At 37.8% G+C, this 13,406-nt stretch overlaps 1 protein-coding gene across 13 annotated transcripts in view; it reads left to right on the forward strand.

Moving 5' to 3' along the window:
• celf5a (cugbp, Elav-like family member 5a) overlaps positions 1-13,406 on the forward strand; it is a 308,854-nt gene that overhangs the window by 282,106 nt on the left and 13,342 nt on the right. For 7 of the 13 annotated variants that reach the window (XM_049465288.1, XM_049465285.1, XM_049465287.1 and 4 more), the window contains one exon: positions 12,641-12,856. In XM_049465288.1, coding sequence (XP_049321245.1) covers positions 12,641-12,856 — 216 coding nt within the window. The remainder of the gene's footprint in view (positions 1-12,640; positions 12,857-13,406) is intronic. The other 6 variants (XM_049465283.1, XM_049465282.1, XM_049465289.1 and 3 more) reach the window with 1 other exon arrangement.

Here is a 13,406-nt window from a genome sequence, read left to right on the forward strand (position 1 = left end):
AAGCTGTCTTAGGCCACTGGCAAGAAGATGACTAACTGAAAGAACTTCACTATAAGGACTAGTCTTATAGGTCACTACTAAAATTTTAGCTACAACCACCTCGGCAACATGAATAGTAGATGTAGAAATAGAAGATAAATCTGACCTTGAACATGAAAGACTGGGAGTTCTGTTTGGTTGTGTTTGTTTTTCACTTCAAACGTCCCCATCATGCAGTGTAAAAGAGAGGGATCTGATGGGAACTTTAATGTGTATCTTGTCGCATTTGCTGATTCTGCAATATTCCCAAGCAGAGCTTATTTGTCAACAGATCCGCACTAAGAGTCCAACAACACTGTAAAAACAAGTCAATGCTGTTAGTGAAAATAAATGGAAGACAGTTTTTGGTAGGCAGTAAAACGACGGAGTGATTTTAATGCTTGTTCATGTAGTAAAAATAAGGACAAGTGCTGAGGCTTTAAAATAGCTGCCTTGCTCCTTCATCAGTCTGAGGTTTGAATGCAGCGTGACATCTTTTACAAGTCACCGTTCAGAAACAGGCAAGTCGGCCAATTAAATGTGACACGCGAGACTGTTAGCCTCTTTCTCGCTCTTGAAGGCTGAAGGCGTCCATGTGTGACGTTATATGTAGATGTTGTCTTGCTGTTCTTAAAATTACATGCCAGCCAGACACTGCAATTTGTCATGAATCTCGTCAGGACACAAGCGTCGCCGGACCAGCATGTGCCTGCAACAAGAATAGCCCATCGGAAGCGGACAGCAGGAGCAGGACGTTGTCTGGTTAAGACGTGCCAATTTTGCATCAAGTTTGTTACCGCAAGTCTCTTCCAACAAGCTAATCACCACAACCAGCAAGCCAATAACTACATCAAATACGAAACATCAGGACTCCTAAATGCTTTCTGGCGTCGACACTTGCTTCTTGGAACAACCTCTACTGCTAGAGGATTTACATTATGTGGAGGTATTTAGACTGTAAAGGGCACATTTATTAAAAGAAGCGCACTCTATTGATAGTCAATTGGATAGTCAATTTGGAGGGAGTGGCCAATTTTAGCATGTTATTCATGTTATAGTATTGATGTATACAGTAGCATTTTGCAAGCAGTTGACCATGCTCTCTCTGGGGTGGGGAGCTGCTGCTTTTTCCCTTTATCAATTCTAGTGTGATGTTGGTCACGCAGGCGTCTGTTAGCTGATGTATCAGAGCTGGGGATCTGACGCTTTCCACACAGCACGCTGGCTACACAGTAATGTTACAGCAGTGGCAGTTTGACAAAAAGAGGTGGTAGATTTTGCCCTGTGCTAGTCTTCACCTTATTAGTGTTGAGGTTTGGAGCATTGCTAGTTATAGGAGGAGTTTATATGAACAGAGATTTCTTAATTGTTCTTCCAATTTGTGGAGAAAAGATTATATTTCAATCTTTTTTTTTTTCTTTTTTTTTTAGAAAAAAGCTCCAAAGCATCATTTGCATGGTCAGTTTGATAAGTGTTTCATTTTGTAAGTATTTTTTTGTGGCAGATGAGTCTCCACATTTTTCCTGGGGAATTTTCACTTATTCTTCCTGCAAAAGACTCTAGATCAGTGAGATTTTTGGATGTTATCGCCGCACTATTGTAGAGTCTCTCCTCAGATATTTAATGATTTTTAGGTTAGGCTACTGTGAGGGCAAAAGCAAAAGCTTTTCATTTCCACAGATTCAACCTGATCTCAGATAGAAACATCCAAATGTTTCAATTGTTACAGTAAAAAAAAAAAAAACGTATCCACTCATGCGCTAGTAGCCCTATTGAAAGTCATACACAAGGTAACACACAAACCTCTCTCATGTACTCGAAGATAAATTAATAAAACAGTACTGACAGATTTTTTTTTTTTTTTGGAAATAAAAGAATCAATAGACAGAAATGACTGGAGAAATGGAAAAGATTCTTCTTTTCATGTTGAGGATTAGAGTGTAAGATTAGTGTTTGGTTCAGCTGTATATTAAAGTGTTAAGGATGTGATTAGAGACAAGTGTAGGTTACGGTAACTTAATGATTATATGATTTTGGTTGGTACATTTTTGCTTGGTTACAGTAATGTTGGGTTTGACCAATGTTATGAGTTGTGAGACAACTCTATAAGAGTCAACTTTAGACATTTTATTGCTGATAGATGTCACAAATTGTTTTACGAGAAGATGATAAATGACCAGTGTGGATGTATTCATTAGGAGATGAGGCTGAATGTTCTGATGTTTGCCTCCAAAATCTGCTGGCATATTAAATCCATTCTTTGTTCTACCTGTGAAATATTCCATATGCCTCTGGCTGCAACACATGCCGAACGCATGATCAACCCCCCCTAATGCTTAACAGTAGGAGAGGAGTTATTTCCATAATTTCCTGCATCCTTTTTCTTTAAATATACTTAAATACACAATTGATTTTTTTACCATTAGCATTTTATAGGACTTATCAGAGTGCATCAGGCTTGATCACATGTTCTTTTAAAAAACATGAGACACTAGGTTTAGTGGTAAATACACAGAAAATTAAAGTCTTTTCCATATTTTGGAAGTAACAATTGTTAGTAACTTACTTTTTAGTGAAATATTGACCTTCAATTAGTAGGAAATCTAAATGATGACTTTGTGATGATTATTTGAAACTAATTAGTTTCCCTCTCTTTTTTTTTATACACTTGTATATTATTTTGTTCAGTGTAATTGGGTGTTTGGGTAAATGACACACACACACACACAATATTTCTCAGGCAGTGGAATTACACTGTTGGGGCTTAGGCTTGTGGATTCAATCCTAGTTTTGGTTGCTGTTTTTTGGAGATACCCCTCGCTGCAGAACCACAAGTCCAGGGGGTGGGGCTGGATCTGATCCAACTCTTCCTACGTCGTGTTTTCATTGGTCTGAAGCAGATCGGACTCTTCCCCATCCGGTTTTACTCACTCGCCTTTCGGAGTCAAGTAAACAATCACGAACGGGGAAGAGGAGAAAGAAAAAATATAAATAACAATCTGGCAGTAACAACATCCTCATTCTATACTCTCAGTGTACTGGGCATTTTTCCAAGCTCTTTGGAAAATTATACATCGTTACACTCTTTTTATAGAACTCTGTTTTTTGTTCGCCGTTTTGATTGTGTATTAATATCTGTAATAATAAATGAACATGGTAGCTGGTAGATAAGACACTCATTGGCATCCTTTATTTTAATTATTTATTTTTTATTTTGTCTTTAGGCCCTTTTTATTAAAGATAAAAAATGAAATAGTTAATATTTATATAGGAAATGTACAGCATTTTATTATGTTTGTAATCACAGACATGTTCCTTCTTTTAAATCTGTATTGTGTGATTTAAATGTGCTACGTAGCAAATAACATTTTCCAGGATTTATTTGATAAGATAAAAGTCCTGGTCGGGAAACGTAAGCGACACGTGTTAAGTTTAACGACGAATTGAAATGCGATGACTTAAAACCAATGAAAAGAAGATATGGGTGGTCAGGAGGTCAGGCTCCACCCCTTGGATCAGATCCAGCCCCACCCCCTGGACTTGTGGTTCTGCAGCGAGGGGTACTTGGTTTTTTGAGTAGTTTGGTCTGTTCCCCTGATTTTCATGTGGGTTTTCTCCTTTGGCTCTGCTAAATCACCCCTGGGTTTTAGTGAATGTGTGTGTGTGTGTTACCCCACTGTGTTCTAGAGCCCTGTCCAGAGGGTATTTCTGCCTCCTTGCACCCAGTGGGCAGGTTCTGGGCTCACTGCAATCCTGGACCAGGCTAAGCGGTTAAAAAGATTAAATGAAAAACAGAAAGGAAATTATTTGTTCCACTGTTAAACAAAGCAAGATATGTTTTCATTAAATTTACAAACAAAAGTGAGTGAAATAAAATCCAGGGTCAGTTTCATCTTTTTTGTAGAGCAGCATTCAATCAAGAACTGCAAACAAGAGATTGAAAAACTGCTTTAAAAACATTTTTCCATTCAGATCTCATCTCATACCTCTAACTGCAGCATCACAGTTCTTTTGTTTGTTCCACTCTTAGCTGTTTGCTTGTGTTTATGAAACGTTAGCTAGCTGTGCGTAAGACAGCCGCGCTCTTCTGTCTGAATCTCCTCCGTTCTGACTGGGATCAATGTCATATTAATATGCCGCGCGGCTGCCGGGGTGAATAGGCCTTTCTTACGCCGACTTAATTGAAAGAGACTGGTGCTGCTGTGCCGTCCTGCTGTGGCCAGGAGAAATATGCGCCCTATTCTCCACGCTGCCGCCTGTGCTTCACTCTGCTGATTGCCTTCTATTATTGAACCTATTGGAATCCGCTGCATTATTAATCCTGGACCAGATAGTGTTGAAAATATTCCAAGGACTACAATAAATAAGATATTCATTTTTTCATATTCATTCATTCCTTTGCATCCTGCTGGCAGCACTTCTGGTTTATTTAACACATCTGCCACACACAACCACGTGACCACACACACACACAAACACACACACACACACACACGTGTGTGTGCACACACAATTGTAGAATTCCCTGTTGGAGCATGTGCAATGTAAAGCTGAACATACTGTAGCTGAATATGGGGGAGAATGCTTCTCAAATCTTTGATGTTTCTTTGAAAAAAAAATATCTCTAGGTAAAAGTGAGTTGTTGAGATTCTGGACTTTTAACTTGTAAATTGGATCTGTTGTGGTGCATAAAATCTTGCTTCTTATCTTTGACTTTATAGAAAGATTCAGAAGAAATCATATTATTTTACAGGCTGAAAGATTACCTTTAATTAGAGCAAAAACAGAAAGTCAAATAACATATGCCATATAGATGATAGACATATTCCCAATTTATTATACAATATATGGACATAACCTCAATCATTTTTGTTGACCAATATTACTCATTGTGTTTACTGAGCAAGACAAACCCAGTAATGTGAAAACAATGGTGTGTCAACATTTTATGTTTATTTTATTTGTATAGGCAATAAACATTTTAACTTTCACTTTCAGTGTCTGAATATTTGAAAGTTCGTTCCTCTTTAAAATTATGTAAATGCATTACTATGCTATTATATTATAATCATTATTGCAGCTGTGTAAAATGGTCTTACAGTGACAATAATATAACTTATTAAAAATTTATATTGGGACAATACATCGCCTACAAAATAGATGTTATGACAGGCCTTCTGCCGTATCAATTGAAGTTTTTTTTGAAGTGATCTGTGCTGTGTTTCTGATTTACAGTGAAGCTTTTATAGTTTTAGAGAAATAAAAGGGCCTGAAGCAAGTGTTTAGGCACCCTGCAGGGTCAGTACTTAAACTTGAACTTTCTCCAAAAAAGTTTTTATTCTTTTTTGTTGGATTTTTACCCATTCTTCACTGCAAAAAGGCTTTAGGACCTGTCAGATTCTTTGATGTTCTTTCACAGATTTTGAATGACGTTTAGGATGGAGGGCTGTGAGGGCCATGGTAAATCCTGCAGCTTGTTAATCTTGAGACAGTCTGTTGAGAATTGTATAGTTTATAATTGATTATGATCAGTTTGCATAATGCTATCCTATGACATTTGGCACCACAAAGCCCCCCCTCTGCAAATGTATCATAAACCCTCTAATATGCATTTTTCTAACATGCAGAGAGGGTAAGAGACCCACTGAATTTGAGAATATATCTGTTCTTTTAACATTGAGCAGCCCCAAGCCAAAACACCCTGGTTAAATTCACTGTAAAATCATGGTAAAAGTACCGTAATGCATGGCCTGTCATGTCTAACTGCTTTATAAAAATAAATCTAGAGATTTGCTGATGCTGATACTGATATATACAGTTACATATTACAGAGAGATTAGACACCCTGGTATAACTTTAGAAACAAATGTTACATTCATATATATTTATATATATTCATATATTTTAGCTTTCAACCAACTGTACACAAACAATACAATTTGTTTTTTTGGTTTGACAGTTATTTAGCTAACTGGTCCTTCCATGGACTGGTCACAGCTTTAAACCCTCTTTTTAAAATTAACAGGTTAAAGAAACCAGTAGTGTCAATTGATTCAATTGGAAAAAATAATTAATTTTCCAATTGTATTGTTGGTGCCAATCTCTTACAAAAATAACTATATTAATCACAACAATATTTTGTGACTAAATCATAGATACAATCATGATTATTTTTATTTAAATTCTGGTACAACTATATTTTGGGAAGGGGATAAAAATAATGGTGGTGTGGAGTTTACACCTGGCAGACTAGATCTTTATTTACTGTATTATAATATCTCAGAGTAGCTTTGATGCTTATAAAACTTAAATATTGTAATTTGCTGAGTTACTGAGTTTAATGTAGAAAATAAACCCTGATGTAGCTCCATATTCCACATTAAAATCCATTAAAGCCATCAGCTCTGTTTGTGTGTGTGTTTGTGCACGTGTGTGTGTGTATATGCATGACCACGATAGTGTTAGAGAGAGAGCGCATAAACTTCAGCATATATAAAAGGTAATCTACCTTCTGAACTTTACAGTAAGCATCGCTGTATTTCATGCTAAATAAAACTGCTAATGCATCATCAGGTTCTGTCAGTTTTTTTTCACGTGATTAATTTGCTCTAAAAAGATTAACTGCATGCGTTAACACATTAATATTGACAGCTGTAATTGATCTGTGGATTTTAAAGTAGCACAGCCTCTCTCTGCTAAGTGTAATAGTGTGGCCAGCGACACTTAGTCCTTTTCCAGCATACAATAAATACATCAGCAAGTAGCAGTGAAATATTGGCAAAATTCAGCTAAAGATGTAAAAAAGCAATTATTGGCCAATACCAATAATTCTGATATCATTGTGCATCCCTATTTCTTTATGACCCTGTCTTGATTGCATCAGTGTTACATCAGAGCACACAGAAGACCTTTTGAACCTTTTGTGTTTCTGCAGCAAGAACACTTAAGCTCTTCATGGTTCAAATTGTGTGTTCTTGACCCACCTCATCACCTACGTGCTTTCCAACATGAGCATCAATCCACCGTACATGAGTTTGTGTGTGTGTGTGTGTAACAGCAGTGTTTAAGAGGCTGGAAGAAAGGTTAAGGGGGCTTTTGGAAAACAATGGCACGTCTGCTCCATCAACAGATGTAAAGCACTTAAGCTCGATGGTGCATACGCTCTCAGCCAGATGGCACTTCCTATTAGAGCATGTATCCGTACCATGATGCATGGTGATGTGCGTTATATTTATTTTTTGGAGTAATACTCAGCAGGTGCGAGCGCCTAAACTATGAAGAAATCACGGCGAACGGGAAGTGGAGAGGCCTAATTGTCAGCGCCTGCACCAAATGAGTTAGAACCGGGGGTGTAGGGGGACGTGTGATTTGTCTCTTTCTGAACTTCACGCTCTGACATTGGTTTGATGGAATCTGAGGGGGAACCTGTTCTGAAGCCTCTGCAGATGGATGAAAGGCCCTCTGTGCTCCAGCATATGCACAATGTTGTGTTTAAAGCAACAATCTGAGTTAATGAGGTGTCTGACACACTATTTGTGACCTGGCGGAGAGGCTCGGATCATTTCTGTTCTGATGATGGGGACGGTGAGGCTCACCTTGACTTTTTTTTTTTTTTTTTTTTTTGCAGGTGTATAAACTGATAGATGTTGAACTGCTGCTGCAGAATATTCTCTCTGCAGTAGAGGAACACTAGAGGATCAGCTAGGGTTTAAAAAAATAGCTATGGGTGACTATGGATGGTTTGAGTTAGATACAGTGCTGTGCAGAAGTCTTAGCCCTAGTTTTCTTAGGAGTAAGTGTGTTTTATGGGTAATATAGTAATGGTAGATATTGGCTAGAATATCACAGTTAAACAGTTACACAGTCTTTTTAAAAATAATTTGAAAAATGTAGTCTGAAATTTAGAGGTGTGCCAAAAAATCGATTCACATAAGAATCTTGATTCTCATTTACTACGATTCAGAATCGATTTAAAATGTCCCAAAATCGATTCTGAGGGGCGGGTTTTAGACTGATTTTGGGCTGGGTATTTTTGTTGGACCTGGCAACCCTGGGGATAGGGCTTGTCCCTTCAAACGGAGATCTTCCAGACACACACAGAGCGTAGGTGTTTGAGAATCACCGGTAAGATGGCAGAACAAGCACTATATTACCTTAGATTAACGTGTAGTTTCAATGTTTTATGGCAGAATGCTTCATAACAAGCATAAAAAAGATCGCTAGTAGTTAGTTTCAGTAACTGTTAGCTAGCTAACTAGCTAACTTTCCAGTTCCACCTTAAATAACGCTACAGGTGGCAGCGGGCTGCAGCATTTAAGGCGGAACGGAAAAATAACAATAAGCTAATCAGAGCTAATTTCAGCTCCTCATCACAGAGGAATTAAGGAATGGACAATATGAATTAATTTCTCCACCTCCTGCCCCCTTTCTGAAGAAATACAACGACCTTAAAGTTAACTAGTTAATCAGCAGCTGCTCCTGAACTTTAGCGCTTCACTGCTATCATCACATCAGCCCAGCAGCGTCACCTACACACCACCGCTAGTAGCCTGGTAATAAAGCAGTGTTATTTATTATTTATTTATTGTTCATTAACGTCATTGTGATATCCCAGTGATTTCTCTGTCACTGAGGACCCACATTCCTGCACATTTTATTGTTTTTGTAACACATTACTTGCTCCAGGACCAGTGTATATTATGGAGGGTTTTTTTTCAATAAGATTCATAAGCCAGAAGCAGAAATTTTTATAATTCAAATCGTTTTGAATCAAAAATCGATTTTGAATCGAATCGTGGCCCCCAAAATCGGAATCGAATCGAATCGTGAGATAGTAAACGATTCCCACCCCTACTGAAATTCAATCTTCATCTAAAGAAGAAGTTAGGAGACAGTCTTATTTATTACTAAATGTAAAACATATACATATAACTTTAGATTTAGGCACAGAACATAGATGTTTAGAACATGGTTGGATAGTTCTTGGAGGAGCCTGTCATATTTAAACCTCAGAAATTGAACTTGGGTTGTTGTTGGTGGTTGAAGTGAGTTGTAGAACCACAGTGAGCTCTAAAAATCTCAGGCATCAACATGCATTTTGGTGATCAGATCACATTTGAGTTTCACTTGCCATGTGCAAACTTTCAAACCACATTCACTGGTGGTTTTATTTACACTTGGATTACAAATTCACTACAAGCCTTCTCGCTCTCCCTCTCATCTGTGTGTACAGGTTGTGAGGTTTTATCTTGTGAGTAAGGTTGAACGCTGGCTGGTGTGCCTATGGTAAGGCAACTTCTAGTATTGTGACTGTTAAGCTGTTACAGAAGGCATTACCACCCACAGTAAACAGTGCAGTGGGTGCTAACGATAGTAACTGACAACACCAGGTTTGAATTGTCTGGACAAAACACTCAAAAAGCACATCCACATTCAATACAGGAAACATCTCACACACATCCTGCAGGTCTATGTAAAATTCTTTAGCCTTCATGGTAAATGGGCGACCCAATACTAGTTTCTATCTAACAATGTGCGGAATGTCAGTCTAAGCTCTGTGTGTTTTTTTTTCTGTGATAAAATTATGCCTAGTGATCATAGTGAATGTTCATAATCACGGGTCCAAAACAGGGCTGTTTGCATGATAAATCCTTTGGTGCAAATGCATCAGAAAGTAATTCCCTGTAATTCTCTGCCACAGACGCACTAGATTGTAAATCAGTGACGCTTGCAGGGAACAGACATTGATAATGCAAATATAATTACACTTTCCTAACACTAGGTTAAGGAATATATTATAGTGCAAACCTTTCACACAAAATATTAATTTGCTCAGTTCATCCCGTTTTATATTTTCACGAGGGCAGTTTAGCTTTGATCTGGCTTGCCCACTTTAAACCCTGCAGGCTATTTGTGACCACTCACATTCTGCATAAGGAAGAACTGATTTAGCATGTAGGAGCTTGAATCTCAAATAAATGAACTTGTTTTTGTAGTGTCCTATATTTCTGCTTTGTCACACATGCTGTGTGAATAGATGCAGCTGCAGACAACATCAGCTATGTATATCAAACTTATCCAGCTCTTTCCCAATCTCCTGCATGAGCAATTTTCTCAAACACTGCCTCCGTGAGCTCAGACTTTGCTGAGATTGTGAGCAACCCTTGCTGTCTGCTTTTAAAAGTAGTGCACAGTGGTGATAAAGACTTTGCATCATTCCAGCGCTACAACCGTGTGGATGCCTTTAAACAACCCATCAGACCTGACTGAACACCTACGTTCTCCAGGGCTTCTGACAGAAGCAGAGTCATTGTGTAATTTATCAATATGGTGCATAGGAAATAAGAGGGTCACTGATCTTTGATCAGTAGCAAGTTGATGATTATCATGGTTAGCACAGTTAGATGTCTATCAGATGGATGACACCTGTAGCATGAATGGCATTTGTTGCATATACGATGTTTGACACATACATGACAGTTGTTATGTGGGTGGCGTCTTTTGCACAGAGGGCATGAGCTGCACAAATATCTTTAGTCGCAAAGATGAAATTACTTAATTATGTTAAGTATTTTGTAGGACCTTGCCTTCACCATTTAGTATATGAAGTATGTTTACTTTCTTTTTTTTTTTTCATTTTGCAGATTCCCAAGTTTAACAATGGGAACAATGTTCATTTACCTAAGTTAATCAGTCAAATTGATCAAAAATAGCTTGAATATTGCATAAATCTGTTTTACTAATGAGGTCTGTTGCATGGAAGATGACTGCCTTATGGATGTCATCGTTTGTGTAATTTGAAACACAGATGACAGCTGTTACATTGTGTAAATAATTTCTGTTGCATAAAATATATGCCCTGGTTTAGTTCAGTTATATTTAAATCTTCAGTTATATGGATGTGCAAAAATATTCTACACTTATATTTTATTCATATTTGCCATGATTGTATGGTTGCAAAATGCCTATTTTGTTAAGATCAGTCACGCATGTCTGTCAGGTAGATGACGCAGATGACTTCTGCCACAATGATGACATCTGTCACATGAATGGCATCTTTCAATTAGATTGTCTGTCACCAAATGACATCTGTCACACAGACAATATCTGTTGCATGGATGATATCTGTTACATGAATGACACCTTTCACAAGAATGTCTGTCACATAAAATCCAGGACAACAGTTTTGTATTTCAGCTGTATGTATGCCAATGCAAACTATCTTGAAATTATATTATATCTACCATTTGTAGGTGAGCTTTATGGGTGTAGAATTTCTGTTCACTTTAGTGAAACGCAGGAATATTTTTTGTTATTATTTTGTTGATTGTAGTATGCCTACCTGCCTGCCTGGCCTTAAGTTTTTTTTTTTTTCCTTATTTTGTTACCCAGCTCAATGTGAGGGAGAGATTTATTCATCCTGCGCATCCAATGGTAATACTGTATCACTCTGCATTTATGAGGCAGTATATGCACACAGAACACACCTCAGCTCAGACCGGGCTGCTGCTTTTCAAGGTTGCAGCTGTGTTATACGGCTCAGGTGGTATTAGGAAACAAATTGTGTTGGTCTGGTTTTAGTGGGATAGGCTGCTTAGGACAGACCGGCTCTCTATCCCAGGCCGCAGTCGATCCTGTAAAGACTCATCTATAGGGTCCTCAGCTGTGGCAGAAGATTGAGAGCGAGGCTGAAGTACGCCTGAGGGCTTGCGTGACGGACAGTCTGTGCGTGTCAGTCGTTCTGGCATTGGTGGGCACATATTGAAGTGATCCTATGGGAGCTTCTTTTTTCCCCCAGCTTTCTCTTCTGCAATCACTCTGACAGATAAGCTCTCAGAGGCCAGCCTTCACACACTGTCACTCTGCACTAGTGTTTAGTCCATCTGTAGATGATGAGGTTCATTGTTATACTTTGCAATATGCTGTAATACTCATAAAATTAAGCTTTGTTTTTTTTTTTTTAACAGCATTAACATTTCATCATTATTTAAAAACGTTAGATATAGTCTCTGAATATTATTATTAAAAAATGATAATGCTGCAAGGTTTACATGTTAAAGTTTTTTAAGTTAATCAGGCTAGGGGAAATATCCAAGGTTAAATTACATGGCAACTGTGAAATTAATGGAGGAAAACTGGACGAATTCAGAAAACTCACTTGAGGCACCTGGGATGTTTTTAGATATCTAAAGATCTTATTTGACTTTACAGCATCACTCAGTGTGTGATAATATGACAAAGTATATATGTGGCTTAACTGTCTTAGTTGTTATCATCAGGAGATATATTTGACCACCTGGAGGCTGGAAGTTCAAGAAATTATAACTGGCCTTACTTTCTGTGGGTGGGTTGTATGGTCCTTCTTCTCATATCACTCCAGCATATGGTAATTAGCTGCCGTAAAAGCCCTAATCATCACACTCCCAGTGCTACTGGTAACATTTTGTATTAGGGTCATAGGTAGTGTGGGAATTTAGCAACTAGCACAAATAAAATGGTTGTTAATTGAATGTACATATTTTATATATATATATATATATATATATATATATATATATATATATATATATATATATATATATATATATAGGCATGTGTTAGAGATGTTATGTTCTTGCTCCAGCAGGTCTCAGCTCACCGCCTGCAAACATCACGTCTTCAGCCGTCCCCAGCATCGTCACTCCTATCGTCAATGGCTTCACCGGCATCCCACACCAGCCCAACGGTCATCCAGCTGTTGAGGCTGTTTACACCAATGGCATGCCTCCTTACTCCACTCAAAGCCCCACTGCTGCAGACACACTCCAACAAGCATTCACTGGGGTGCAACAATACACAGGTACATCTGCCTGTTTTTGTTTCCTAGTATTTTTAAACTTCAAACCAGAAAAAGCTTGGACAGATAGGAAAATGCAAATACAAAAATTACAGTACAAAGTGCCACAATCTTAACATGATTTTATATAGTTTAAAATTTTTCTTCATAAATTAAATAACACTATGTTGCTGCTTAGACACATTGTTTGAAAGGACAAGACTATCTCCATTATAAAAAAGAACAACTGAGCAAGACAAATAATAAAATAAAATGTTTTTTTTAGTTAGTTCTAAAATCATTGCCTTTTAATAACCCTTTTTGTTTGAGAATGACAGCTGCCTTTTATATTGATAAGTGACCTTTATATGTGATAAGTGGACCAATATTCAGTATATATTTTTTATTTTTAGAATATACATACAGATCCTTTCACTGTGGCAGATGAGTGGAAAATATGTGAAAATATGTGAAAATTGTCAACGTCATTTACTTTTCCACCATTTTAACCGCATTGACCTCTGGGCTTTTTCTCTAATGATAAAGTAAGAGCTCAGTAATGGGGCGTGTCACT

The sequence above is a fragment of the Astyanax mexicanus genome, chromosome 16 (assembly GCF_023375975.1).
Source record: "Astyanax mexicanus isolate ESR-SI-001 chromosome 16, AstMex3_surface, whole genome shotgun sequence".
NCBI classification, from domain to species: domain Eukaryota; kingdom Metazoa; phylum Chordata; class Actinopteri; order Characiformes; family Acestrorhamphidae; genus Astyanax; species Astyanax mexicanus.